Source organism: Pseudopodoces humilis, chromosome 8, assembly GCF_049639895.1.
Source record: "Pseudopodoces humilis isolate 2021_Gansu_Grassland_sample_001 chromosome 8, ASM4963989v1, whole genome shotgun sequence".
NCBI lineage: Eukaryota > Metazoa > Chordata > Aves > Passeriformes > Paridae > Pseudopodoces > Pseudopodoces humilis.
The window spans coordinates 15,763,318-15,791,250 of NC_142207.1; the positions used below are offsets into that span (position 1 = coordinate 15,763,318).

The 27,933-nt window shown below is 58.3% G+C and overlaps 1 protein-coding gene across 1 annotated transcript in view; it reads left to right on the forward strand.

Moving 5' to 3' along the window:
- ASIC4 (acid sensing ion channel subunit family member 4) overlaps positions 1–27,933 on the forward strand; it is a 62,537-nt gene continuing 34,604 nt past the window's right edge. The window contains exon 1 of the mRNA XM_088058802.1: positions 1–645. Within this exon, the coding sequence (XP_087914928.1) occupies positions 1–645 (645 nt within the window). The remainder of the gene's footprint in view (positions 646–27,933) is intronic.

Consider the following 27,933-nt stretch of genomic DNA (forward strand, 5'->3'; position numbering starts at 1 on the left):
ATGTGGCTGGAGGAAGCTCAGAGACCTCCCCCACGCACCTGGGGCTCGCCCTGGCCCTCTGCAGCCCTTCCTGCGGGGGGCTGCCCTGATAGGGAGCCAACATGCAATGTCCCAGCCCCACGGCAGCCCCCGTGCAGCCTGGAAGAGTTTGCCAGCCGTTCCACCCTCCACGGCATCCATCACATCTTCCGGCACCGGCGCTACACCGTCCGCAACTTACTCTGGCTGCTGGCCTTCCTGGGCTCGCTGGCCCTCCTTATTCATGCCTATGCCAAGTGTGTGGGCTTGTACTTCCAGTACCCCCACAGCACCCAGCTGGAGGAGGAATCGGAGCACAACAAGATCTTCCCCGCCGTTACGATCTGCAACCTCAACCCTGCCCGCTTCTCACAGCTCTCCAGCCATGATCTCTACTGGGCAGGGGAGATGCTGGGGCTCCTGGATGCTGCTGGCCGGCCCCTGGTGCTGGAAAGCCCTGAGAGGAGCAGGTTGGAGGCTCTGCTGGCCATGAACGAGGAGGAGAAGAGCCATCCCTTCCACCTGGAGGAATTTTATGAGCGTGTGGGCCACCAGCTGGACCTGGGCGAGATGCTCGTCCGCTGCACATTCGCCAAGGAGGACTGCAACAGCAGCGACTTCCAGACAGTGAGTGGCCAGTGCTGGTACATTCCAGGGGGCAGAGAGGGCTAGGCATGGCCCCTGGGCTGGCACCCACAGCCTAGTGCACTGCTGTGGTGCTGATAAGGAGATCCTAGCCCCCAGTGACCAAAGATCGGAGAAGGAGAAAGATGTCAGGCACCGGTTTTGGTGGGCTGTAAGGCCTTGGGTTTGTTGGGGCTGGGGCAGAGCCGCATGCAGAGCTGGGGTGCACTAGGCTGAGCTGGGGGGTCTCTGGCAGTGCTTGTGCTGTGAAGCTGGGCTGAGAGGCACAGAGAAAGGATAGGCTGGGGGGCCCAGCCTTGGGATTTGCCCAGACTGGATCAGCCCCAGCAGAGGTAGGCTGTGACTCGCAGCCTTGCACCAGCCTTCCTGGGAAGCCTGGCTCCTTACCTCTGCCATGGGCTCTGGGGGAGAGCCAGGCTCCTGAGGGCTTGCAGAGGGAGGGAAGGTAAATCCGGGCCTGGAGGGTTTTAAAAAGGAACAGAGCATATCTCCTCCTAGCAGAGCAGGTACCAGGAGATGGGTTGGATCCAGGCGTTAGTGGAAGTGAGCAGAGGAAGGTACAATCCTGCCCTTCCAGTCAGCGTGGGGATGTGGCTGAGCCCCTGGTGCTATCTGAGCCAGAAGAAGTAAAAAGCTCATGAAAGTCCCATTGATGGACACCACACAAGTGCTCTTGGCACAGGTGCTCGGCACAGGTTTGTGGGATCTCAGTTGGGCCAAGGCTGAGGGAGCCCTGGCCTAGGTTTCCGAGCCCTCCTGGGCTGGGGAGAGCTGACACACAGGGGGACTAGCAGGCAGGACTGTGCAAGGCCAGCACCCCAAGAGTCCTGCCAGCCCTGCCATCCTACCGCTTGGTGGGCAGCCTTGGAGGCTGCAGCCTCCCCGGGCAGTGTGTGAGTGCCCACTGCCACTGGCTGTCCCAGCTGGCAGCTGCTCCAGCTTGGCATATGCAGAGCTGGGAGTTGGGTCTCTAACCTAGCATGGCACCTCCTCTCATCACCCTAACGAGAACAAAGTGGGGCTGTCACACTGGGCCCTTCCACCAGGTGTCAGGCAGCTAGCGGGGGGCACAGCCGTGTGCCAGGAGGGCAATGCTGGCGAAGGGGGACCTGCAGCTGCCTGTGTGGGCCAGCTCTAGCACGGCCATGGCAGTTCTCACAGTCGGGCTCCTGTGCCACTCTCCATAGCCTTCCCACTGGCTGCAGACTCCAGTGCCCAGCCAGGTGTGGCAGGGTCACCCCAGTGCATCAGGCCGGCTCGGGTGGGATGCAGGCAGGGCAGAGGCAATGCCCAAGGGGGAGCCATCCCCTCCCTTCTTTCCTTTTTGCTCCTGAGTCAACAGTGGAGGATTACTGGGCTGTAAACAAGGGGATCAATGGTGCTGATGGGAACATTTCCTGGTAATAGCTCCGGCCTGTAAAACACAGTGCAGGGGGAGGAAGGGGAGGCTCTGCTCTCACAGCAGTTAACCCTTCCCACCCAATGCGCTGGCTTCTTGGTGCCTTGGCTTGGACTCACTGTGGCTGGGCTGGATGATGCTGTGCCTTGGCTTGGGCAGGCACTCTGAGCTTCTGGGCACACAGCAAGGTAAATGCCCGTCAGAGGTGTGATGCCAAGCTGGCAAAACTGGAGGAGGCATCCTGACCTTATGACTGTAGGGTGGCTGGCCCCTGCTCCTTGGAGATGGCTGTGAAGAGGCAAGTGTCTTCCCAAGGAAATGCTTCCAACACTGCTGGGAAATGTTAAAGCCGTTGTAGAAGGATGCCCTGCTCTGGTCCGTGCATGGGAAAACAGGGCTGCTACAGGCAAGCAGAGAGGTGCTAACAGCTGCTGTAGCATCCCCTGGCTCCTTAGCAGAGCAGAGAGTGACATCAGCCCTTCTTGGCAGCCCAGACTGCAGGGCTTTGGACAGGTGAAAAGGTTTCTTTATGCTGGTTGCAGGGAAGGATGCCCAGGTAAAAGGTTTCTTTTGACATCCTTGAGCATCTGCCTGAGCATCTCTACTGCAGATCACAACTCTGCCTTCTGTTCTCACCACCACCCCTCAAAGAGCAATAGTACTCCAGCTGGCTCCAGGCTCAGGCACCAGCCCAATCTGAGCTCACTGCCCTTCCCATGCTACATCTTCCCCCTCACTGCCAGCGACCCTGCTGCCCAGCTCTACACACAGGCAGCCCTGAACGCACCAAACCCCTTTCACAAGCATGTGAATGTTTGTGAAATGCTGCTGTGCCATTACCTCAGCATGCATGCTTGTGTGTGCCCAGAAGGCACCCTTGCCTTGGCAGGACTCCCCATCACTGCTGCTGCCCTAGGGCACCGTCCTGCTGTCACACAGCGTGCCTCACGCCGTTGCTGAGCAGGACAGCGGGTGACGAGTGCCTGGCACTCAAGCCGATGCCTGCATCCCTCTGTGGACACAGGCTGGTCATGGTGCCCTCCACCCGCCCTGCTTGGGGCTGGCAGGTAAATGTCAGCCTATTTTTATCTTCTCCCCCACAGGGCGGCTGTTCCTTCCATTCCGATGAGCAGATGTGCCTCCATTTTCCATCCCACTGGGGACCGGGGTTAATCTCCCTGATTTCACTTCCTCGCTTCCTAGAGCTGCCCTCCCTGGGTCTGGGCAGTGGGGGATCAGGGACTAATCCTCCCAGAATGAGTCAGGCTGCGGTGGGCTCTCAGCTTCACAGCACGGTGGCTCCCAAGGGCATCACCTGCTGGTGGGGAAGGCCAGCTCCCCACTCCAGGATGGCAGGGACTGCCTCCTTTCTGCGGCTCAGCCAGGCTGTGTGGGGCCAACCTGGTTGAAAAAGGTGGAGAAGGCACTGGGGCGGGGCAGATATGTGCCATGGGATCTGCACAGTGCTGGTTTGTTGTGGGGCTGGGAGACAAGACCTAGAGGAGAACTCAGGCAGCACTGAACAGCACCAGTGCAATGTGTGGCAGCACAGGTAGTGGAGCTGCAGCTGAAACACTCCTGGTGGGCACTGTCTGTGTAATTATACCTGTTTCCAGTGGCTGTCCCGGCCAGCACGGTGCAAGGCACCACCAAGGGGCTGGCGTGGCGGCCACAGCCACGCACTGAGTGATGGTGTGTGTAATAGCAGGGCTGGCAGGTAATAGCAGCCTTGGAGTCCATCAATAACTCCACTCCCTGATGGATGCCGCCCTCCCCTCTCCTGGCACAGCCGACAATTAGTTACAGCAATGCTTGCCACTCTCCCTGCTGCACTGGCAAGGTAGTGTGGGGGTTTTTGGCTGGGCCAGGAGGTAGCTGTGCAGGTCATCCAGGTACCCTCAACTTCACTCCCACCTTCATGCATCACATGAGAGCAGATTGTTTAATATTCTATTAATAGTTTTACCCCCTTAAATTATTGATCAAAATTTACAGCCAGAGCTGCCAGCTTCAGGAATCAATCTGGCATCCAGCATAGTGGATTTGGGGCAGAGGGGAGGCGGAAGGGACAGCCAGCCAGGCAGGGGGCATGGCGTGGGGCTGGGCGTGGGGCCAGCACAGTGTGGGGCTGCCTGGGAACCCTGCTCACCTCCTGACTCTGCTAAACTGTCTCAGGATGATGTTCTCAGTGCTTCTCCTCCGTGAACAGCCCAAGCCCTTCCTTCCCAGCTGGGAGGTGCCAGCAGGCCCTGGGCAGCCGGCGGGAACAGCACCGCTATCTCTGCCACCCAGCCGCTGCCTGCCCACTCACACCAGCTGCCTCTGGGAGCATCTGTGCCCCAGCTCACCTCCGTGAATTATTTAAAGCTTCTCTGGGTGCTGCAGGAATGATAACATCAGAACTGGGAAATAATGGGAAACTGGGGACATTGGACAGCTGGTGGGGAGCAGCTCCTGCCCGTGCTTAGGGTCTGTGGCACCCCTGGAAGTGTCCCTCTACAGCCAGGCTGGCTTTAGGGACAGGGGTCCCCTCTCAGGAGCAGCTGGCATGGGACTGCGACCCTGAGCTGGAGAGGAGATATTACCAACAAGGGAGAGCAGTGTGTTACCCCTCCCACAACACCCAGGATTGTCTCCAAGGGTGCAGACAGGGATCCGAGGCAGGCAGAGGTGTCAGGGCCAGCCAAGGTGCCCCAGCGTGGGGGCGGTGAGGGTGGAGGGGCGCAGGTGGGTGGCCCCCGGCCCTCTCGAGGCTGATTGCGGATCCGCCTGGCAGGGGATGCGGAACCTGCCGAAATAGCGGATTTAATTATCTCCGTGGAGCAGCGGGAAACCAGCGAGCAGGGAGGGGGTGGCGGGGACATGGTGCTGGGGCGTCGCAACAGGGGGGCAGTGAGGGCTTGATCTAGCAAGGCTGTGCCCCACACAGCCTCCAGCCCCACAGCAGCTACTCAGCAGTCCCATGCCGAGAACCCCTTCCCGTTTCTCCTGTAGGAAGGATGCAGCCCCGTGCTGCAGAGCAGCCCCCTCTGTCAGGATCCCTACACAAGGCTGGGGACCCCCTCAGCCCCCCCTGCAGCCCCCTCCCCAGCCCCAACCCTGCTCAGTATGCTGCACGCTCCCTCTGGGCACTGGGCAGGAACTCTTCATTTCACACATCATTTCCTGCTGCTGCTGCAGAGCCACCTGCAACCCCATCCCCGTCCCCCCTCGGCTGCCCCCATCCTCATCCCCTTGGCATCGGCCCCCCAGCTGGCCCTGGGACTGCTTGGTGCACACTGCTGTCCATGTGCCCTTGGCACTGCCCACGGCCATCCCACGTTGCCCCCCTGGGAACCGTTCCTTTGTCACCACCTGCCGTCCCCTGTACACTCAGCACTAATCCTTGGCACGATGCCTCATCCCCTCCACAATGTTCCCTTATCAGTGACTGCCATCCTTGTCCCCTTGGCTTCTCCACCACCTCTCTGCCCCCTCGGCCCTTCTCCTTTCCAAGGGATGCTCCTAACTGCCAACGCAGCCAGACTCTCCCTGCCTGCTCTGCTTTGAGCCCCAGCCAGGAAAACCTCTGCTTTTCTCCCAGGAGATGGGCCCTGGCATCCCATCCAGCCTGGACCTGGGGTGCTCCTTGCTGCATCAGGGTGCACTGATGGTGTCCCCAGGACTGGAAGAGTTAACAGGCAGGGGCTGGGAGGTGAGGGAGCAGCAGGAGCAACCAGGAGTGATCAATACGGTGTGTTGGAGCCACGCACAAATTGCAGCTTGGAGCCATAAATCTCCCTCCCGTCACATGCGATGAGGATGAGCAGGGAGCTTATCTCCTGGCTGCGATGCTGCCAGCCGCTCCTCCTACACGCGCCCCACCGCGCGCTGCTGCGGGACCACGCCAATCCGGATGGGAGCTGCGGCCTCCTGCTCCACCAGGCACCCCACAGGCCTCGCAGGGTGAGTGGTGGGGCACTGGTGGGGAGGCTGGCAACTCCCAGGCATGGGTATAGCCCGCTTGCATCCATGAGGACCACTTTTGTGGGAGCATGCATGTGGATTCAGACAAGGGCTGGAGGCCAGGATGATAGACTGGCTCTGGGCATGACATCCTGAAACAGCTGAAGCCACCCTGGCTCTCTGGCTGCTGCTGCCAGACACCTGAGATGAATCACCCGGGGTGAGTGCGTCACCTGCCGGCCCCCCTGGCCTTGGCCACGTTGGCAGCAGAGCTTGGCAGCAGCATCCACTACACTTCCTCACCCTCCCCTTGGCACAGCAGCAGGGCTGCTGCTCCGCTTTCTGCAAGGGAAGGGCTGCAAGGAGATGTCCAAGGGCTTGTGGAAAAACAGGCATCACAAGACACAAGGCAGGGTTTCCAACAGTGAGTCCAGTGCTCTGTGTGTCCCTTCCCAAGCCAGATGCCAGGTGACCCCCATCCAAGCAGCAAACGCTCCAGGCAGGCTCGGGCTATAGGCACGTGGCAAGCAGCCTACTACTGGCATCTGGCCGGGATCAATTTAATCTGTCCAATCCAAGGAAATCCAGTTCATCCAGATCTGGAAAGCACCAGTGCCTGGAGCAGCAGGCAGGCAGGCAGGCAGGCTAGTAGGCAGGCTGCACCCATAGCCCCATTCCATGACCCTGGCTGGGCTCCAGCTACCCTAGTTTGGCGTGGCCTGTCGTTTATGGGAGCTGTGGTGAGGCCAGGGCTGCTCCGTGCTGGCAGGCTACTGCCTGGAGCATCCCTCAGCTGAGCCAGCTGATGACCCTATGCCCTGCAAGGGGCAGATATGCTGTCACTTACACCACTGCATGTGAGCCCAGAGGCTCCTGCAGCCTCCTGCTGCAGGCAGCACTGGGCAGTGGTGCTCTGGCCAGGGGAGGACCAGGACGTGCCACTGGGTGCTGCCCAGACCCCAGCAGGAGACAATCTTGGCTGCTAAGGGCTGGCAGCCATCCCCATCCTGCCTGAGAGCCTGGATTGGTGTGGTGCATCACTAGCCCAGTGTGACATCAACCATGAGCTGAGGCCCCAAAGCAGGCAGGGGTGGATGCCAGGACCCTGTTCCTCTCCAGGATCTCCCAACCAAGCTTACTGTGCAGTCAGCAGCTGAGCTGGCATTGATTTATTGATCCAGCGTCCATAGGGCTGGGAGCTGGGAGGGGCACAAGCTTTGATCAGCCTCCTGCAGAGGAGACAGGCTTCAAAGGCTGATGTGTGGGCAGAAAGGGCATCTTTCTGGGCCAGCAGGGAAATTTGGCTGTTGTCTTGGTAGGCATAGCCTGGGCTGAGGGCCTGAATTCTCAGGTAGCCACAACTGGCACCCACACCCTTTCTGGTGGTGCTGGGGACAGGAAAGGAGCCAGAGAACTCCTGGATGACACTGAACCCCAGGCAAGCAGGGGTGCCACAACAATGGGCAGACAGTTTCTCTCCTGTGCTGTTGGCAGTAGTGTTATCTGCCATTCCCAGCAGAAGAAGCAGACCTGGCTGCAACTGCATTCTGGGATATAGCTGGCAGTGATGTAGGGCACTGTGGGCCCTGAGGCTGTGCCCAGCTCTGCCCCAAAGGTAGATGGGCAGGAGAGGTGAAGAGAGCAGGGCAGATGTTAGTGCAGCTGCTATGCAGGGGTGACAGGTGGGAAAAACGATCCTGTGTTCTCCAGGGGCCAGTAAATTAGAATCAATAGGAAGCAGGAATAATTTATTTGTTTGACATCGCCTGTTAATTAACTGGGCTGATGAGTGTGATGGGGAGTGGCAGGAACCCTTCCACCTGCTCATTTGGTACCTTTCCACAAGGGCCAGGAATGGCATGAGGGAGTCCCATTCTCAGTAGCCCAGCATCCATCTCTGCCCTCAGCAGTGGGGCAGGACAGGGGCAGGAGGGGACAGCATGCAAGAGCTCTTGGTGATGGCCTGACCAGCTGTGGCAGGGCTCAATGTGGGGAAAGCCTGACCACGAGGATGCTGCATGGCCAGTAGCCCAGCAGTGCACATGGTCCCTGCAAGGTCCCCTTTGCTCAGCATTTCCTCTATGCTCAGGCTCTGCTAGACCTTGGTTCCTGCACCTCCCTGGCTGCTGCAGCTCTGCTGTGGCCCATGTGCTTGCTCCACCAGCCGAGCATGCCTCCAACCAGGTCTACCTCTTCAGGCTGTCCCTAATTCCTCCCACTCCTGCCCTGTCCCCAGCACAGCTGGTGGCTGCACTGGCAGGGTCACTGGCTTGGCGCTCGTCCACGTGTTGTCCACGTTCCCAGCACACATCCTTGGCTGTGCCTTGCCTGCATCCTGCCCGGCTCACACGCATCCTTGGCAGCTCCATCAGGAATGGCTGCAAGCACAACTGGCTGGTGATGTGGGCCTAGGCAGCGGCACCCCCACCAGGGTACAGGCACAGAGCTGTCCCCAGGTCCCCGCTGGCAGGGTGCTAGGCTGTCCCTGCTCTACAGGCCTGCCTCAGCCCCAGGCAGCACTGTCACCTCCCTCTGTTTTTTTTTAAAAGAATAACATTTCTGCTAAATACTTTAATCAGATTAGTAGCAGTGTGTCTGCAGTGCTGTTAAATCAATGCTCCCCAACACATCTCGGCGGCTAGAAATCAATTACTGTTTAAGCCGTGCCTTGGTCCCTGGCCTGCGATCAATATGGGAGATGTATTACTCTCCCAGAGACTTTCCCACTAAAAACCTTTCATTTGTATAACAGGAGCTCAGGCAAAGTGCCGGTGCCCTCCCTTCCCACCTGCTCCTCAAGGACCAGGCAGCCCCATCCCAGCTTTGCTCTGGGAGGCTGCTGGGGCCAGCTGGCTTGGGGGCTGTATGACCCAGGATTAGGACAATCCCTGCTGCAGGAGGAGGTGTCCTCCAGTGGGCCAGCACAAAGCGTGCAAGACTGGGTCCCGCACATGATGGGGTGGCAGGTTAGAGACCCACAGGCAGGGTTGCCTGGTGTCCCTGGGGCCTCCTGGGCCCTGTTCCAGTGTGGCTGAATCCTCTGCCAGCTCAAATGCCCACTGCCTTTGCTTCTGCCAATCACTGCCCCCCAACCAGGGCACTGCCAGACCCAAGCATCCCACAAGGAGGGCATGACCACTGCCTCGTATGCCCCTGCCCCAGAGCTTTGCCCCTTTGTAGACCCCTCTCACCAAAGGGCTTTTTCCCCACTCTTCCACCTTTGTCCCATATTTTGGAGAGTGATTTCCATTATTCATGATAAGGATCTTTAATTAGCTGTGAATATTAATGACTTACTTTGTAATTAATCATGCTTTGCATGCTGAGGGGGGGCAGCTCCTAACACCACCTTGGCTAAGCAGGGCTGGCTCCAGCAGTGGCAGCAGCCCCAGGGTCTCACCCCATCCCAGGTCAGCACCCCCACCCACCCCATGGGAGAAAGTGGCCCTCCATAAACACACTGGCGGCTTACCTTTTGGGGATTCAGCCCCACATCCCCAGGCCAGGGCTAAGGGGTGCTGTGAGGCACAGTGAGGGGCTGCTCTCACCCTTCTCCCTGACCAGATCTTGCTTCAAGAGCTGGGGGCAACCTGGGCTGTGTTTGGATCGTATCTCCTTGCCCAGCTCTGTGGGTGCCTGTGAGAAATGAGTGGTTTTTGGTGCATCACTTGCTCTTCTGCCCCATGCAGTGTGCTCTGGCAGGCTCCAGGCTGAGTCCTGCTGGGCCAAAGCCCTGTGGGGTAGGTCTGCGTTGGCCAAATCCACCTCACCCCTACACAGATAGGCATCATCCTTCTTGCAGCTCCCTGCCCTCTCTGCCTGTCTGTCTGCACATTACCTCTCAGCCTCTGCTGTCAGGGAATTTATGTAGTCTCAAATCTTCCCTGGTCACCCGAAATTTGGTTCTAGCATTGTCCGTGCTGAGGAGAAACTGAGGCACCAGGACTGGTAGTGCAGGGATCACTGCCTGGCCCCATCCTGACATGGCAGGGATGTCCAGGTGCCAGGTAGGAGTGCCAGGGTTGGATGTCCCAGATGCCTGGGTGATGGATGGCGAGCGGAGGCACCCGCTGGCCACCGGAGGCCTCTGCCTGCCTGCACCAAGCGCTCCCACGAGGGCAGAGTTTGCTTAAAGAGAGACAGATTTAACTATTTCCATTACAGCTAAATGATGAGCCCCATAAACTTTATGGCTCCATGCGCATGAGAGCGGCTCTAATGGCCTTCACCATCTGGAGGAGATGGCTCCGTGGGGGACCTGCCGCCCGCTGCCCGCCCACGGCCAGGACCTGAGTGCAGAACCAGAACCTTCCCGGCACCGGCTCTGGCATGGGGCTGCCGGCACCTGCAGGTGGCACGGTACCACTGGCTCTCTGAGTGGGGCTGCCTGTGTTTGACCCCCACGTGATCCTCCTGTGGAGCAGATGAGCTGTACATGGAGGTGGCCCAGTAGCCCTACGGTGTTTGGTGGCCTGCAGCCCTGCTTGCACCCACACTGCAGCGGGCTGAGGGGAGATCACTCCTGGGTGCCTTTTCCTCCCATCCTCTGCCCCACAGCTCTGCAGGGGCAGACTGGAAGCAGGTACTCACTGTGGTCCTGCCTGCACATCCAAATGCTTCCAGCACGCTCCCTGCACTTTTCTGCTGGTACCGTGATGCAGGATTTGTGGCTGGTGGGCGCAGGAAGACTGCCCAACAAGGTCGTGCTCTGAGTACCCAGCTGCCCCTCGGTACTGCCCACCCGAGCCCTGCTGGTTGCTGATCGTGGCAGGTTTGTAGGGGCTTGTGAGGAACCTGTATCAATCATCCCTTACAGAGGACTGTTGGTATGACTGCAATCCATGCAGGGATGCTGCTGGGCTGGCAGCCCAGGCACGGTACTGCGAGTACAGCTCTGAGGGGTGGAGGGATGGGCAGGTGCAGGTGAGGACACAAAAGCCATCACCTCTGTGCTCCTAACCCTTGATTTTTGTGGCTCCCATGGCAGCAACCCCATGGTGCAGAGCATTCTCCCATGACTGTGGGCTGGTGGGAGCGTGGCTGCATGGCCATGGCCAGCCAGGGTAGGAGGACTGTGGGGCTGCCAGCTCCCAGCCTGGAGCTGAGAGCGAGGGCTGGGACTGCTGGCACGGTGCTGCAGCAGAGGATTAGGTTTGGTGCAGGAGAGCCAGAGAGATGCTTTGAAGTCTCATGAATATGAATCAGTGGCTTGGGGCAGGAGCAGAGGGTCTACAGCTAATCTCTCCCTTGCCATGGTGACAAGTGTGACAAACAGCGTGTGGGCCAGGAGGCAGGGCAAGGAGCAAGCAGGGGACAAGGGATGGCAGGAAGGGCAGCCCTGGTGAAGGGGGGCATGTGGCTGGCACATGCTGGGTGCTGCACCAGGTCCTCTGAAGTGTACCCTAGAGAGGCTCCCCGATCCTTGTGCCCACCTCGGCTCCTGGAACCCCTCTTTGAGCAGGGTGCTGTCCCCACAGATGCTGGCACCCCGCTGGGCTCTGGGCCCCCGGGCAGAGGTGGTGGTGTGGCCGCTGGCAGTGCCCACCTGGCACGGCAGTGCAGGTGTCCCAGCTTGCCAGCGGTGGCCAGACAGGGAGTGCAGTCAGTGCGGGCAGGGACAGCTGCCTCAGCTCAGCCCTGCTGCGTGTTTGGCCAGAGGCAGCGGCTCAGCTGGGGTCAGGGTACCACAGCTAGGAAAGGGACCCAGCCTTTTCCCCAGCTCAATCCACCACCAGCCCAGCCTTGTATGAGCTGGTAGAGCCCCCGTGGGACACACCGGCTCCCATCGATCCAGGTTGTGGTGCCATCTGCTCAGTGGTGCTGTGGCCCTGCCTGCCATAGCCCGGGCTCCATGGAGATGTCATGTTTGGGTCTGCTCCTCCTGTGACAGCCTGAAGCCCTCGGTGCTCTCCTAGGAGACAGTAACTAGAGCAGATGCTTGCTCCTAGCAGGACATGACTGGGGCTTGCAGGAAAGTCTCTGTGATCAATTTGGAGGTTGTTTTGATGCTCTCCTGTTGCAGCATGGTGGTGGCAGCTGCCTGCTCAGCCCAGGCACTGTGCATGGACAAGCACTGGCTGGCAATGCTCGGTGGGGCTCAGAGAAACTGTTTGGGCTGGTGCAAGCCACAGAGAAGGCTGTTGGCTTTGCAGCCTCTCAAAGGCTGTGAGTGCTGGCAGTGAAGCTGCTGTCTGCTCTGAGAGTGCCCAGAGCTGCCATCTCCCTTCCAGTGCCCATGGCCCAGGGTGCTGTGGCTCAGGGCCAGGACAGAGCAGTGAGCAGGGAATGCTGTCCAGACTGATTGCTGGAGGACAGGGAGGGGAGAATGAGGGCTGGAGCGACATTGTGGCAGGAAAACAGACAAATGCAGAACAGATGTTTAATTATCAGCGTTCTCAGATCCCTGGAAATCTCTGCATCCAAATGTAGCTATTTTATGGGAACATACGCTTCTGCTGAGAGCTGGAGCTGTAACACAGTGCCCACCTTCCTATGGACTGTGCATCACTGGAAGTTTGCCTCTGCTGTGTCTGGGGCACCTGTAGGGTTGGAGTTTGGCTGGAGAGGGCCATCAGGAACTGTGGGCCATCGTGGGGATGAAGCTCACTGTAAGCTCACGGCCCCAGAGGCATGGCCCTCCACCCATCCATCCTACTTCATCCCATTACACCAGGACATGCTGGGATGCAGCAGCTGCCACCCATGCCCTGCTGGGCCAAGCAGGGGCTGGAAACTGCCTTCTTCTTACATCCATCACCTCTTAAAGCTGGACCCTACTGGCCCAGACAACTTGTAGAGATTTCATGAAGTTCTCTGAGACCTTTGTTGTCTCTGTTTTATACTGTAAATCTTGCAAGGTTTTGGCGTACATGTCATCCCTGCATACAGGCTGTCTTTCCTCTACCTCACATCTCTCCCCTGGCCCTTGGCTGTTCTCTGTCACACCTGGGGCAGTTGGAGGGCTCTGTTAGAGTGGGAGTTGGGGGAGGCACAGGCAGAACAGGAAATGGAGCTGCCCAGGGTTCTGGTTTGTGCACCACTTGCCTCTTCGCTGCATGTTCCTCAGTACAGATATATGCTGTAGGTCCCTCGAGATATTCCAGCTTGAGGCTGCAGCTAGACATGGGGCTGGTCTGCAGCACAGAGCCCCGTGCTGCATCTCTGTAATAGCATTCTGCAGGAAAGAGCTGCTGGAGGGCAGCCCTGGTTTCCCTGCCTGAGCACTGGGGCATGGCTGCCTGACTGTGCCAGGTAAATTAATTGGAAAGAAGAAACAAGTACAGGCTGGTCCTCACACTACCCAGGTGTGAGGGGCACTGGGGCAGAAAGCACTAAAGACCCCTCTCTAGCATCACTGTGAAAGACTTCTGCAATCCAGGGTAGCCCTCAAGCTGAGGCTTTGCCACAGGAGTGGGTTCAGCTCAGGGGCTTCCCTGAGTCTCCCCTACCAGCTCTGCAGAGCTCCTGGAGGGATGCCCATGCTGAGGGAGGGATTTCCAATAGCACATTAGGGATGGCAGTAGTCTGTCCCCAGCATGGAAATCTCATCCCAGGCAGCCCAGCCTGCCTTCACTGCTCCGCAGTCCCTTGAGGCAGTAAACATTTTGGATTCCCTGCCTCGCCTGCTCAGGCACCTTGCAGATTCAGGGCATGTTGCTGTCTTAAAACCTATCAGGTTTCCTGTCACCTCCCAGGGCCCATGAATCTGTGGGCCTGATGGAGCTGGGACTGAAATGGTCCTGCAGGCAAATGGCTCTGCACACCCTGCACACCACCACCTGCTCCCCGCATGGCTCTTCTCTCCACAGGTCTATAATTCCCCAGCTCATGGGAAACTGCTCCGGCATCATCCCAAGCAGGCTGGAACTGGCTGCTCTTCTCTAGGTCAGCTGGAGTTCCCAGGGACATCCTGGGCATCAGGAAGCATATCTAACTATAGCCAGGACTGTGCCCTGGCTTCCAGCTTTGCCAGTGGGATTAGAGCTGGGGCAGGCAGACAGAGTCTGTCACTCTTGCCAGCCCAACAAACCAGGACTTAGGTTCTGGGACATTTTTCTTGCCACTGTTACACTGTTTCACTGTCTGCATCCCTGCTCCTGGGGAGGGGGGAGTTAGTGATGCTGTGAGTGCTGGAGCCCCATCAGGCAGTGGCCAATAAGGGCTACACGTGCAGCCGTCAGCCCCAAACCCTCATAAATCTCCTTTGCATGGCCCATGGCTCACCTAAGTAGATTTGATTTGTCAAATATTAAAATTAATTTAGAATTGAGTGGTGGCCTGTGTGCGCACCCTGCTCTCCCGCCTTCCCCCCGCTGCCACCTCTGCTCCTGCCCAATGCATCATCCCCGGCCCCACGCTCTCGCCCCATCCGGGGCGTCGGGAGCCGGGATAAATCATCCTGCTGCCACGCTCAAAGATGAGACGATTGCTTGCTCGGCGGCAGGGGATCACAGGGGAAATCACACCGCGTGCCACCCGCTCCGTGCCGGGGGCGGGGGAGACGCCACGCTTAGGCAGAGATTTATTTATTTGATTTTACTGGGCTTGGATTTTTTTTCATCTCTCAAACACCCACGAGGGAATTGCAGCCCCTGGAATATTAATGCCACACAGGACGCCAGCTCGTTAAAATGTCACCTGGCTGTAATTTCTCCTGTGCTTATTATTCCTCAGGGAACGTGAGCTCCCATTCCTCCCTGCTCACGGTGGTCCCGGCACACGGGGCAGCCCTGCCCGTCCCCTTTACTGCAGCATGAGCGCTGCTCTGTCACATCACCCAAAATGTTTCTGGCCCTCTTCCACCACCGCAGAGGTGGGCTGCACCGTCTCCAGCATTTCCTGCTGAGCTGAGCCCCAGGAACCGATGCTGTGAAAGACAGCACCAGCGTGGTGCAAACCTATCCTGGCTGACATAAGGGATGAGAGGGGTCACTGCGGGCAGAGGTAGAAGGGCAAGGGGTCGGCCAATGGCCAGTGTTGGCATGGGCTGGGGACAGGGTGGCACAGGGAACAGCTGCCTTAAGGAAACTTTGGCTCAGTTCCTGCAAATTAATGTTTTTTTCCCAAACAGTTAAGCGCGACGCGGGGAGCAATTATCTTTAGTGTCGATGTTATTACCATAAAAATTGCATTGAGGACTTTTCTCCTCCGATTAGAAAGTTAACGATCATCACTGCCTTCATTGTTCCCCGCACCGTGCTCGCTCTAATAAAGAGTCTGTGCACTTTACTTTTCACTTAGCATGAAAATTACCCAGCTGCTGCTGTGCACGGCTGTGCAGCCCCCGCGCTCACCTCCTGGTGACGGGCCCTTGGCAGGTACTGGGAAGGAGCAGCCGCCAGCTCAGCTGGGATGGATGGGCTGGCTGGCGGCTTCCCTGCGTGGTGGAGGCCAGGGCTTGGCTCAGGGCAGGGGATGCCGGTGTCACGGCTGCCCATCCTCCCTCTGAGCCTCAAGGGAGCACCTGAGGAAGTTCCACGTGCTCTTCTTCAGGGATGTGCTGTCAGCAGTCCCTGCTCATGACCATCTGCTGGGCATCCTTGGACCCACAAAAGCCAAGCCCATAGGAGATCACCCCTCCTTCTCTTGCCAAGGGCCTGGAGTGGAAGGCCTGGGTCTAGCCTTGCCATGCTGGCTGCACTTCTACTTGAGACTCCACCATGGGTGTTCATCCACGGCCAAGCTGGGGCTCCCTCCTGGCCGTGCTCCCATTACCAAAGGGGCAGTGGCACAGGTAAGCCCTGCTGCCGTCGCCTGCTGCCCTGCAGACAGCACAGCATCAGTGCTCACTGCAAATCAGTGCTGTGCCTGCCTCTGGACATCCAGGCTCTGGCACTCGCCATCAATCCCACCACCTCTGATTTTCACAGGGAATATTTGCATCGTTTTGCTCAATACCAGCATAGCTCTTTAAATGCTTGAAGTGCTGTAAAAATCTTAGCTAATCTTCAGAGAGCTTTTTTTTTTTTTTCCAAAGCTCTTCATTACTCCCTAATTGTTAAAACTTCTCTTCTTTTCCTTCTGATTAAAAGCAGATTTTAGAAGTGCCGTTCAGTTTCTCAGCTATTTTCAAGTCAAATGGATTCCATCCCCCTCTCCATGTATTAATAACCTGTTCTCGTGCATCCCCCAGTGAGCCAGTAAAAGCCCTTCTGAGCAGAGACAAGGTGACAGCAGCGCTCCAGAGGGAGCGATTGGAAGGGGGTTACAGCTTGGAGGGAAAGAGATCCATCCATCCAGCTATCTATCATCCATCCTGCTATCATCCATCTACCAGAGAAATAACATTTGCAATTCTGCTTTAGCTCTTGCTAATAATCATTAATATTTTTTTTTACCTCCCCGACCGGTAGTAGGAGGAGATGCAGGGGTTTGGGGTGCAGGCAGCTCCATGGGGCTGGGGGTGTGAGGGAAGGGGGTGCGGTGTGCGGAGCCATGCGGCGCAGGCGGCTGTGTCTGTGTGCGGCATGTGGGATGGCTGCACCGCCTGGAAGGGAAAGCAGGGCAACCCAGAACTGGTCACCAACACATCCCGCAGCAGGAGGGACTGAGTGCTGAGCTGGAGAAGCATATTGCTGACGGGATTCTGGGATTCTGGAGGTGAAGATTGGACAAAGTGCTGCTCTGGGCTCTGCCAAATGGTGCAGTGCGGTCACACACAGCACCCAAACATGCAGCATGCATCATCCTCTCCCTGTCCCCAGGGACTGGCCCCAAGGAGTCCCACTGTCTCCGGCTGGTAATGCCAGACACCACATCCCATCCCAGAGTCCTGTCCTCAGACAGCCGGCCTGCCATAGGAGATGGGACGGTGATGGATTGCAGCATTTACACATCTTCCCAGGGAGGAAATGCCAGGTCCTGCAGGGCTCCATCAGCTGTCAGCAGTGGGCAGGGCAAGAGTGAGGCCATGCTGAGGAGTGGGTGCTGATTTCCAATGAGCAATGCAGAGGGCAGAAGGGGGTGTCCCGTGTGCCGCTGCCCAGGCTGAGTACCTGTTCGCTGTCTTGAGCAGCAGCACCCACCTCAGGCTGGGGAAATGGCCCCATGAAGCATACCTGCTCATCTGGAGGGGTCTGGGGGACACCCCAGCATGGCCCAGGGGATGAGCTGCTGCAGTTAATGGTCCTGCTCTGCAGTGGGCTTCAGATCTGCTCCCAGGTTGGTTTGTGTCACCTTTAAGCCACTTGTTGGTCTTAGATCACCACCTGCCAGTGCTAGCAATTACGGAAGTTTTAGAACTTGTGAGCCATCTCTTTGGTTGTCAACGTTCTTCAGACCCAGGCTAAGGTTCTGCAGCTCTGAGCTTCAGTATTACCCTGGACGGGCATACAGCAGCTCTGGATCCCCAGCCACATCCATGACAAGTCCGAGATGTTTCCTGTGCCCTGCTGGAGAGATCTCTTCTTCAGGCTTCCCATGGAGCACCATGAGATAAAACCAGGTAGCTGATGGAGCTGGGAGGTTGGAGAGCCATGGGAGGTACCAGTGGCTGGTACCTGGTACCTGGGGAAGCCTGCAAGCAGGGTCACCCACACCAGCATGCAGCCTTCAGAAGATGCCAGCAGACTCAAGACTTTGACCAAGTCCATGGATGGAGGGATGCTGGTGGCCCAGGCATGGGAAGAGCCACTATGTGCCAGGGTGCCAGTATCCCCTCAGCTGGGCAATCCCGGCAGATGGCAGCAGGGATGCATCACAGCCTGGCAGTGCATGGGGACCTGTCTAGTGCCCCGACCTTGGAATAATCTTCATTAGGATTAAGAGCTTAAACGTATCCATGTAATTGCCAGGCCCCTGCTGAGCTGGAGAGAGTGTGAGTGCCAGCACAGGGAGGCAGTGCCCAGGCGTGCTTGCTCCTTCCTGCTGCCTGCTGCTGCCTCCTGCCGTTGCCACTGCTGCGGGCACCACTGAGAGCCACCAAACACCCTAAGAACGGATGGCAGGTGGCTCGAGAGGGATGGTGCCCCGGCACTGACAAAGAACGGGATCCAAAAGAGAGTTTCGAGTGTGCAGAGCCGTGAGAGTGCTGCCTCCACCTCCCTGGCATGGCCTCAGTTCTTCCAGACATCCTTCTGGATGCCCCTCTGGAAGCCGTCCAGCACTCACCATCTCTGTGTCCAGGGAGGAACATGGAGCTGCTCCTGTGTGTGCTTTGAGAAGTAAGGAGCATTGGCTGGGATGCCTGGGGCCAGGAAACTGTACTGCCAGGCTGAACCTGGCTGGGTTGGTGATCCTTTAGGGTTTGTTTCTCTGCCGGGAGAGAGCAGAGCATGCAGTTCACAGTGTCTGCATCTGTAGGGTGCTTGAGGTGGGTTTTCAGCCCCCATCAGAAATCAGAAGATATTTGGTGTTGGCAGAGGTGTCAGGGGGTCTCAGACACACCCAAGGAGCACCAAGGTGCTGGACTAAGGACACACAGAGCACTAGCGTGGCCCCTGCCCAGCCATGCCAGCAGGGTGCCAGCACCCCAGTCCCAGCCCCTCTGTCTGATGCAGGGCTTGGCACAGAGTGGGGAGCTGCCATCCCAGCCCCCTCACTGTCTGCCTAATGGTCCCTGACATTTAAATGAGATTTAGTGCTCAGCCCGATGCTGAATATTCATGAGCCCATGCGGCCCTGACAGCCCGGCTGGGGCTGCTCTCATGATTAATAATTTGTTTTTCCCTTTACTGTAAACCTCACCTGCACTCGCTGCTTGCTTTGGTACTGCCAGCTCCGTCACTGCTGGGGAGCCCATGCCCTGGCCCTGCAGGTCCTTTGCCTCCCTGCCTGCTGTGGGGCAACCACTGCAGGGCCAGGAACTCCCAAGGACCCACCCAAGCGCCCCGAACCTCTTCATTGCTCTTAGTGAGCCAAACCCTATGCACAGGAACGAATATCCTGCGTGCTACCAGAGTAGAGGCAGCCCTCGGTGTCTGGCCTCTGTAGTAATTCCGGCTGCCCTCACATAGAGACACCCCGGAGAGATACAGCCAAGTTCTCCTGACGCTTGCATGCTGGGCTCCCTCTCAGCTGGCAGCAGATCATGTGGTGCTAATGCTTCCAGGCTCTCCCAGGTGGACAGGAGGTGAGTAGTTCACAAGCCCGGTTTCCAGGACCTGCTTTTGGTTCTGTTCCTGGCTTAGTGGCTAGTTCAGATGTTCCCTCTGCAAACCCAGCACAGCAGTGTCCAGTCCCACCTTGGTCACTGACATCCCTTATATCCATTCCCAAGGTCACTGCTCCCAGGACCCTCACTTCCCACCTCACTGCTTGCAGTGGTGTCCTGGAGGTGTGTGCAGCAGCACAGCCCAGAGGGACCAGCCCCAGGGAGCTCCCGTGGGACCCAGGGGAAGCTGGGGGCCCAGGCTGCCATCTCCCCTTTGGCTCAGTAGATTGGCTCCGGCAGCTCTGCACAAATTGCATAAATATTCATGGCGAGCTGAAGGAAATGTGACTGTCCCGGCTGATTATACGCGCCTGTCCTGAAGGCTGCGGCTGCTCTCCAGGTACTGCTGGCCAAGCTGCTGTCCTACGGCGAGATACGGCAAGGGCACCCCATGCTGCCCACCTGCAGCGTGGGGCACGAAGCTGCTAGGGCCTCACACAGGGCTGGAATGAGGGCTGCAAGCTCAAGCCAAGGATGAGGCTTTTCCAGAGAAGTCCCAAGATACGCAGGGTTTTCCCGGAGTGTCACACCAGTCCCTACACACGGCCCAGGGACTGCCCTGCATGCAGTCATGGTAAAGCGCTCCCCAGAGACACGTCACATCCACTTTGGTGACTCTGGTATATTCAGCACTGCCTCTGCTCCCTGGTGCTTTGGGCAGACATGGGCAGAGAGTGGGACAGAGCTTCTGAGAACAGCCCAGGGAGACTTCCCAGGGAGACAGCCCAGCTGGGATCTCTACACGCTGTAGAGATTAATCCCCTGCAGACCTGAGCAAGGTGCTGGGCTAATAGCCTGATTTATTCCTTCCCGTCTCTCTGGAGCACGGGAGGTTCCCCACTGTGTCCTGAACGACCTCATGCATAATACCATGCACAATCCTATTAATGCCGCCCCGCCACGCGCTCCCTGCTTAGTGCCGCCACTCGCCAATGCAATTTCCCTATGATATATGGGAAAAATAATTGAACTATATTTGAAAATATATTGAGAATTATGGCACGCACACGACGGGATTTGTAGGGGCCATATTTCACAAAACCATAGCCCTGCACACCAAGGTGCCCGGTGTTTGCAGGGAGAGACCCATGGTCATGGTGGGTGCGTGTCCAGGGCAGGCAGTGGGGGAACAGGTGCCACCACCTCCGTGGGCCTCAGTATGTGCCTGTGGGAGTTGGTGTGGGTGCCACGGGATCTGGCACAGACCTGAGCCCTGGGAGGAGGGGGGGCGTGCCCCAGGAGCGGGCAGTGGGTGCAGCAGGATGCAATACCCGGCTGCACTGGGAGTGGAGGAGGCAGCTGCAGCCACACATGCAGCTGTGTGGGCACGGCCGCTGCCAGCCAGAGCTTGGCTGAGCTCAATCTCCTCCCAGTGGGAGGGAGGAAATGCTCCTGGCATCGTGCTGCCTGCTCAGCTGCATGGCCCAGCTCGCTGTGCCAGGTGGCCAGTTAGCCACATGCTGGATCGCCTGGCCAGCCCTGAGGTGTCCCCTCAAGGGACTGGTGGCTCCCCACCCTGAAGGAGGTAAGGAAGGGGCTGAGAGCTCTGCACAGAACTTCCAGACCTGTGATCCCCTGCAGTTGCCTCTCTAGCCCCTTCAACTCCTACGCTGCCCTGCCTGCAGAGGGCCATTTCCCTGCCTGGCTCTGGATGCAGTGACAGGGCACAGGGGATACATCCTTCCCCTCCTCATCCCACCTCTGCCCCCTGCATAACCCCTCTGCTCTCTGGTCCAACGCCCCAGGCACCCCTGCCTGCACACCGCCCCCTGCCCCCCAGGTTGCCATGCTGGGCACGTCCTCGGCACCGTGGGCGCCGCTGGCACAGGTGCCGCAGGGAACATTAATCTTTAATTTCCTGTCAAAGCCTCTCGCTGGAGAGAGCAGCACCTGGCACGGGGGTACAGCAGATGCCCGCTGTGACGGGGGGCCAGGAGACAGGCTGCCCCGGGCACGGAGGGTTCAGATGGGGCACTCAGCCCTCCGCTGTGTCCCAAAGCTGCGCAGCCCTGTGCCTGAGGCAGGCAGGGGAGCAGCGGCAGCAGATGTGTGCTTGCCTACGGGAATGAAGAGGAGAGAGGCAGCTATGCTGCCCAGATGGAGAAGCTCCCCCAGGACCACTGACTGCCAGGGCTGGGTAGGGAGATGACCCTGTGGGAAGCCCACTCTCTCCCTGGCCCTGGCTGACCCAGCTGTCCTCATGGCTGCTCCTGGAAGGGGAGCATGCAAGGATGGGATGGGATTTCCTATCAGCTCTCAGGGCTGAGGGGTCACAAAGCCTTCATCCCTGTGGCCCGGGGAAGGGATCCCAGGGCATCACTGTCTGGAGGAAATTCCCAGCATGCCCTGGGGAAGGGGAACTATAAATAGCTGCTCAGTGAAGGGCGGAGGGGGACTGTTTGGGAAGCTGCTTTGTGAACAGGACAAAGAAGAGGCGTCTTTGCACTTGCTCTTCATTAGCTGCCTTCCTCTGGCTGGCCGGGCCAGGATGCGCTCACATCGAACCACAGCAGGATGTAGCTGTCGGTGTCAAGGACGCGAACAATAAGGGCTTTAAATAGCAGCGCTGCCTTTGAAACCCACTCGCCTGCGCCACAGACAGAGCCCAGGAAAATTGTGCGGTATAAGAAACCAGGGATGTGGGAGCGGGGGTGCCCTCACCCCAAGGAAGGCACCCCCAGTGCCACAGCTGCTGCCCAGGACATGTGCAGCTCTGCCCAGAAGTGCCACGGGCTGCCGGGGCAGATGCACCCCATCTCCTCTGGCAGCTCCCAAGCAGCGATGTCCAAAGCTCCCACTGTATGGTCCCCTGAAATCAGTTAATTGGCAGCACCTCCTTATGCCGCCAGAAAGGTTCCTCTTGGTCGCTGTTTCTTTTCCTCCTGCTCTGGCTCCTGGGCTCTGAACTCCTCCCACCTTCCAATAAGAGATGAAAGAGCCCTGAGGGAAGGCTGGCGGCATTCCTTCCACGCCGGGCACGGAGGAATCTCTTCACCTCCATCAGGATGAGCCAAACAGCCAAGCGGCATCATTTGGTGGCACATGAGATGGATAAAGAAGGTGCTTTGCTGTCCTGGAGAGCCCAGCTCCATGCTGTCCCAGTGCAGGACAGCCCTGGGTTGGACACGGGGTAAGGTGCTCGGGAGCAGCACACGGGACTGGCGGAGAGAAATCGGAGCCAGCGAGCCACGTGTGAGCACGTGTGTGTGCACGGGGGGGGCCCGGCTGTGCGTATTAGCAGGCCCTTAAATCAACACAGCACTTCAGACAGGAAGGAAATAGGCTTTGCCGACGGCAGGAGCGGCACTTGCTTTGTGCACATTACAGAACATCAGGAAAATGTCAAATTTACATAAAAATGATACAAACTCATTGGAAGAAACATGCATCCAATTATCGGCCCCAGCGCTGGCACGGCTCTGCAGCCAGAGGCTGGCCGGCGGCTGGCTGCAAGGGACCCAGCCCCGGGCCACGCATTTCATCTCTGGGTGTTTAACATCAAAGCTGCAAACAGCCTCAGCTCAGCTGGCCTCCGAGCTCCCCCGCTCCCTCCTGCCGTGCCACTGCCACTGCCACTGCTATTGCCACTGCCACTGCCGCACCACTCGGGCACACGGGGTGCAGGGCAGGGGTGGTAGTGCCCAGCTGAGGCTGGGTGAGATTCAGTCCTGCTCCTGCCATCTCCAGTGGGGAAGGGGCTGTGTGATTGCAGGACCCCGGTATGGCAGGGGTGCTGAGGAGAGGTGGGAGCACAGCTGAGCAGCCTCGAGTAGCAGGGATGGACAGCTTGCTCATGCAAAAACACCCAGTTTTTTCTGGCGCCAGGTTGGGACCCCGTTCCTCGCTCTGTACTAGGCTGTCCCGGTGGGCCCTTCCCTCCTTTCTGTTCCCATAGTATGGCCACTGGCATCCCCAGGGCTGGGGGAAGCCACATCTGGCCCATCCCTCCTGCTGTGGCCCCTCAGCTGGGCAGCATGGACTGGGCACAACAGCCTCCATTCTCCTAGGGCTGGGGGTACCCAGCGGGACCAGGGATAAACAGGGGGTTGTAGGCAAGGGCTATCTCAGTGAGTGCCCGCCAGCCTTGCTGGTATCACACCCTCCTGCCCAGGATTGATGGCCCATCCTGCGGCCCCTTCCCGGCACGCTGAACTCTCCATTTCTGTCCCCGCCACCCGGCGGGATTGATGTCTCACTGAGCACAGGCAGCGGCTGTAACTCATGCCCGGGAGCCAGGCTCCCGGCTCGTTACTCACCGGGCACCGTCACCACATGAGTTACAGCTCTGCCTCGGGCTGGGACACCTCAGTGATGAGGGGTCAGGGCAGGGGTGAGAACGGCTGAGGCAGGGCTGGGGCAGGGGGCAGATCTCTCTCTCTAAGCTGGCTCTCCAAGCCATCCCTCAGGCTGGCATCCCCGGCACACCCACATGCAGCCAGCTATCTGCCTCTGTCCCTGGCTGGGAGGTGGGCACACGTGGCCCTGAGGAGTGATGCTGGGGTCCCGGCCAGGGGTGGAGGGTGGCACCGCAGCCGGGATTCCCCCGTACCACGCCCGCCAGCTGGTGCCCAGGCTGCAGCGTGCGGGGGAGGCTGACGAGCTGTTAATTACAGGTGCTGCTTGGCTGGTGCAGCGCGTCTCTGTTGCTCGGCTGGCAGAGCCGTGCGGCGGGTGACACACTCCATGATAAATTGATATCCCGTTTAGCATCAATTTTCCCTTCTCTGGTGGCAGACAGCTGTGCTAATGGGTTGGGACAAGTGAAAATGAAATAACAGGCCCTGAGCACACCGGCACACGCCGCACTGTTGGCACTACTGCATGGCTGTCGCTTCCCGAGAGACAGGCAGGACCCCACGCACCCTGGTGTGGGAGAAGCGCAGGGCTGGCAGCCTCCAGGCTGAGCTGCCTTCACCGTAGCTACTGGTGCCCACCCGGGGTGGGTTTGTGATGTGGTGCGTCAGCACTAGGTGCCTCCAACTCTGGTGTTTGCAGCACCTGGAGAAGCTACTCCTTCCACTAGGCTTTGAGGCTGCCACAGGAAGAGGGCTGGCTGCAGCATGACCAGCTCTCCATGGTCAGCGTGAGACTGCGTGGCGTCTGCATCCGCTTGGCGTTCGCAATGCATTTAGAGGGTGGTGACTTGGCACATTTCTTATAGCACAGCACATAACTAGGAACCAGTGAAGGATTTGGTTGGCATTCAGTGCCCATGCTATATTGGGCATTTGCAATGCACACAATGCCCAAGCTGATGTGTGCAGCATTCCCAGTGCCTGCGCCAGATTTGGTGTTTGCAGTAGCCCGTGACATTCTGTACCCACACTCGCACACTCTTTTCGGTGTGCTCAGCACCAGCCACATGGTTGTTATCAGGAGTGTATTTGTCAAATTGGTGCCTGCAGCGTGTTTGCAGTCATGGTGTGTGCAGCTCTTGATGCCCACAGTTTGTTTGATAATTGCAGAGTGCTCAGCAGTTAATACCTGTGGCATCAGTGTTATTTACACAGCCCTTACACTCAGTGTCAGCAGCGCTCGGCATACACAGTGTGCTCAGGGTGTGCACCCCGCCGCTGATGATGTTTGCAGCACCTTCGGTATCTGGTGTCAGCTGTGGTTTTATGTTTGCCAAGCACTCAGTAATCTCTCCATTCAAGGTGTGCCCTGCGTCTGTTCGACTTGGCATTTGCGGCGTAGCCCGTGCTCGCACCAGCCGGCTCTCGGCGGCGTGCTCGGTGTGTCGATTCCTGCGGTGTGATGAGTGCTCACAGCAGACTGCTGGCGCTGTGGTTGGTGCCCAGCACCAGTGCATGTGCAGTGCCCGCGGTGGGCTCAGCCTTGGTGCCCGCAGCATGCTCCTGCTCGCTCCTGCAGGTGTGGGCGCCTGCCCTGCATCCCGCCCCAGTGCCGAATGTACTGCTCACTCACAGCGTGCTCTGTAAGTGCAGCCCATGATGTGGTCAGCACAAAGTTCCTGATGCTTTTGCCATTTACACAGCTTGCTGCACGGTGCTAGTGCTGTTCCTGCTATCCAGCCTGCGCTTGGTGCTGGATACCGGCCCGCTTTGGAGCAGCTGCACAGTCTGTGTGCACAGCTAGCATTAGCACTGCCACCAGCCTGTGCTGTCCCTGTTGAGGCTCACTCCAGTGCACTCAGAACTCACAGTCCGTCACGCACCCCGTTCACAGCACAGTTTTCTGTGTCTGTGGCACATGTGGCACATGTGGCCTCCGTGCTCAGCATCAGCTGCTAGTTTGCAGGGAGCTGGAACTTCATGCTTGATGGTGACATGTTTTCAATGGCCCAGTTCACCCTGGGGTCAGTGGTTCCAGGATGCTCAGCAGTCAGTTTTCCCTACTTGCGGTATGCTGCAGATGAAGACCAATGCGATGTCTGGAGTTTGTGACGTGCACTCAGTGCCAGCAGCGTGCCTGGGGTTTGGAGCACACAGGGTGCGGAAGGCACCGCTTCCTCAATCCCTGGCACAGCGCGTGTGCCGTGTTTGCCGTGTGCTCTCAGCCAGGTGGGCACTTGCCTTGCTGTCAGGGCTCATGGCCGATGTAGGGGCCCATGCAGTGTGCTCAATGGCCAGATGTATGCTGTGCCTATGGTGTACTCAGTCCTGGGTCCCCTTCCCAGTGGCTGTCTCCAACTTCCCACTCACCTTGCAGTCCCTGTCTGTCCACCACATCTCCACCAGCCATCAGGGGGCAGGGGCAGTCCCGGGCTCCCAGCCCCTTTGCCCAGCAGACTGGGGAGGACAGGCAGGGTGCCCCACCATGTGTGCCATCAGTGGAGCTATGGCATTAAGGCTGAGGTTTTAATCACACAAATGCTGGAAAATGGGGAGCGATGGTTCCCATGGTAACACTAACTCTGCCCCTTGCCCGTGGTGCATGGCTGTGCACGCGCAGGACCGTCACGGGCACCATGCAGCTGAGCTATGGCTGTCTGGGGAACCATAACTCCCAGCCTCCTGACTTGGGTGCATTTAAAACCTCAGCCCTATTGCTGTGCTGAGGCAGCTCTGCTGGCAGTTTATGACTCTGTTGTTTTTAGGAAAGCCAAATGGGAAGCAGGAGCTGCCTTGGTGAAGTACTGCAGATGGGACAGGAGGAGCAGTCCAGGGCCAGGAGGAGCCACAAGGTGCTTGACCCAGCACCAGGTGCCAATGACTGCAGGGGTCAGGGTGGGATGGGGGTCTGTGGGCACAGCTGAGTGTGAGGGAGCAGATGAATGATGTCTCTCAGGGCACATCTGCATGCTGTGCTGGCTGGGCGCACTCCCATCCAGCTTCTCTCATCCCTCAGGGATGGGATGGAGGAGTGGGGTGTGTGGGCACCAGCCCTGCTGCCCAGTGTGGGTGCTCCTGGAGTGCCAGCATTTCCTGTGCCCTGCACTGGGGCTACTTGCAGGCTGCACTTCTCCAGAGGGCTCTGAAGAGCCTGGAGATGGACTTCCTGACACTGCTGGGTTGGCATTCAGCCCTGCAGCATTCATCACCCTTCCACTCTCATGCCAGTGCACAAGAGACCTTCTCTCTGGTGCAGGATCAGGGCTGTTTGGGCTGGGATGGGGCTCTCATCCTCCCTGTACACCACAACAAGGCTACATCCTTCTGCACACTGACTTTCCAGTATGGCACAGCTCTTGGCATGTCCCCTTGGCTGTGAGATGACATTCCAGCTGTGCCAGCTGTGTTTAGCAGCAGCACTTCCCATGCCTGCAGCTGTTCATGCCAGCATGCCAGCCTGATGGGGGTGTGTGGGGCAGGACAGGGAAACCCAGCTGGTGCTTGGGGGCTGCACATTGTGGCTGAGGCTCACCCAAGCATGGAACCTAGTGCTGTTGAGACTGCCCACAGCTGGCTGCAGGGTGGTCCTCCAGCCCACTCCAGTTCATCCATCCAAGCATCCCCTGCCCAAAAATCAGAAAATTATGGTAGAGGAACCTTAGGAGCTCAAGCTTCTTCCAGATCCTTTTCCCTGAGGGTCTCCTGGCCTGCCCTGTGGTCAGGAAGGACTGTGGCTATGGTGAGCTGCCTGCCCTCCAGTCACCTTTGCTCCATTGTTGCTTGGGAGGAAGTTAAGCAAGGTGTTGATTCTCTCACAGCAGGACTGGGTGAATGAAGCTTGTCCATCTCTGGCTGCACTGGCTGGAGCATCTCCCAGTGCTGCCCTCCCTGCCCAACTGCTGCAGCACCCATAATGTATTCATCCCAGGATGCCCCGGTGCAGCTGCAGTATACTTATTGGAGTTTAATACACCATTGCCTTTAAAATTTTATAAACCACCAGGCAGGTGACGAGTGGTGGAAGCGGGGGATCTCAGGCTGTGGACAGAGGGGCTGTGAGGGAAATAGTGCTGGGGACTATCCCAGCAAGGTGCTGAGCCTGTTTCCCTGCCACGCTGGTGTTTTTGCTAGGAGTGCAAGGCCAGTGGCACACCAGGAGGGTGCACCACTGCCAAGCTGCTCAGCACAGTGTGGCCATGTGCCAGCCTGCCCGGCTGCCCTCCTCAAGATGGCAGGGAGAAGGGAGGACCAACCAGCTGCAGCAATAAAAGGCTATAAAACCAAATGACTGTCTCTGCACGCTGCAGCGATGGCTCCCAGGGTGTCTTCCTCTTCCTAACGGTGCTGAGGACAGGGGGGACTGTGCACATCCCATTGCCCTTGCACAGAGCCAGGGCTCCTGCTGCCGTGTGGCCGCTCCCTGGTCACGTCTGCCACAGCCTTTCCAGCCGTGGGGGATGCTCTGAGGGTGGTGAGGCCAT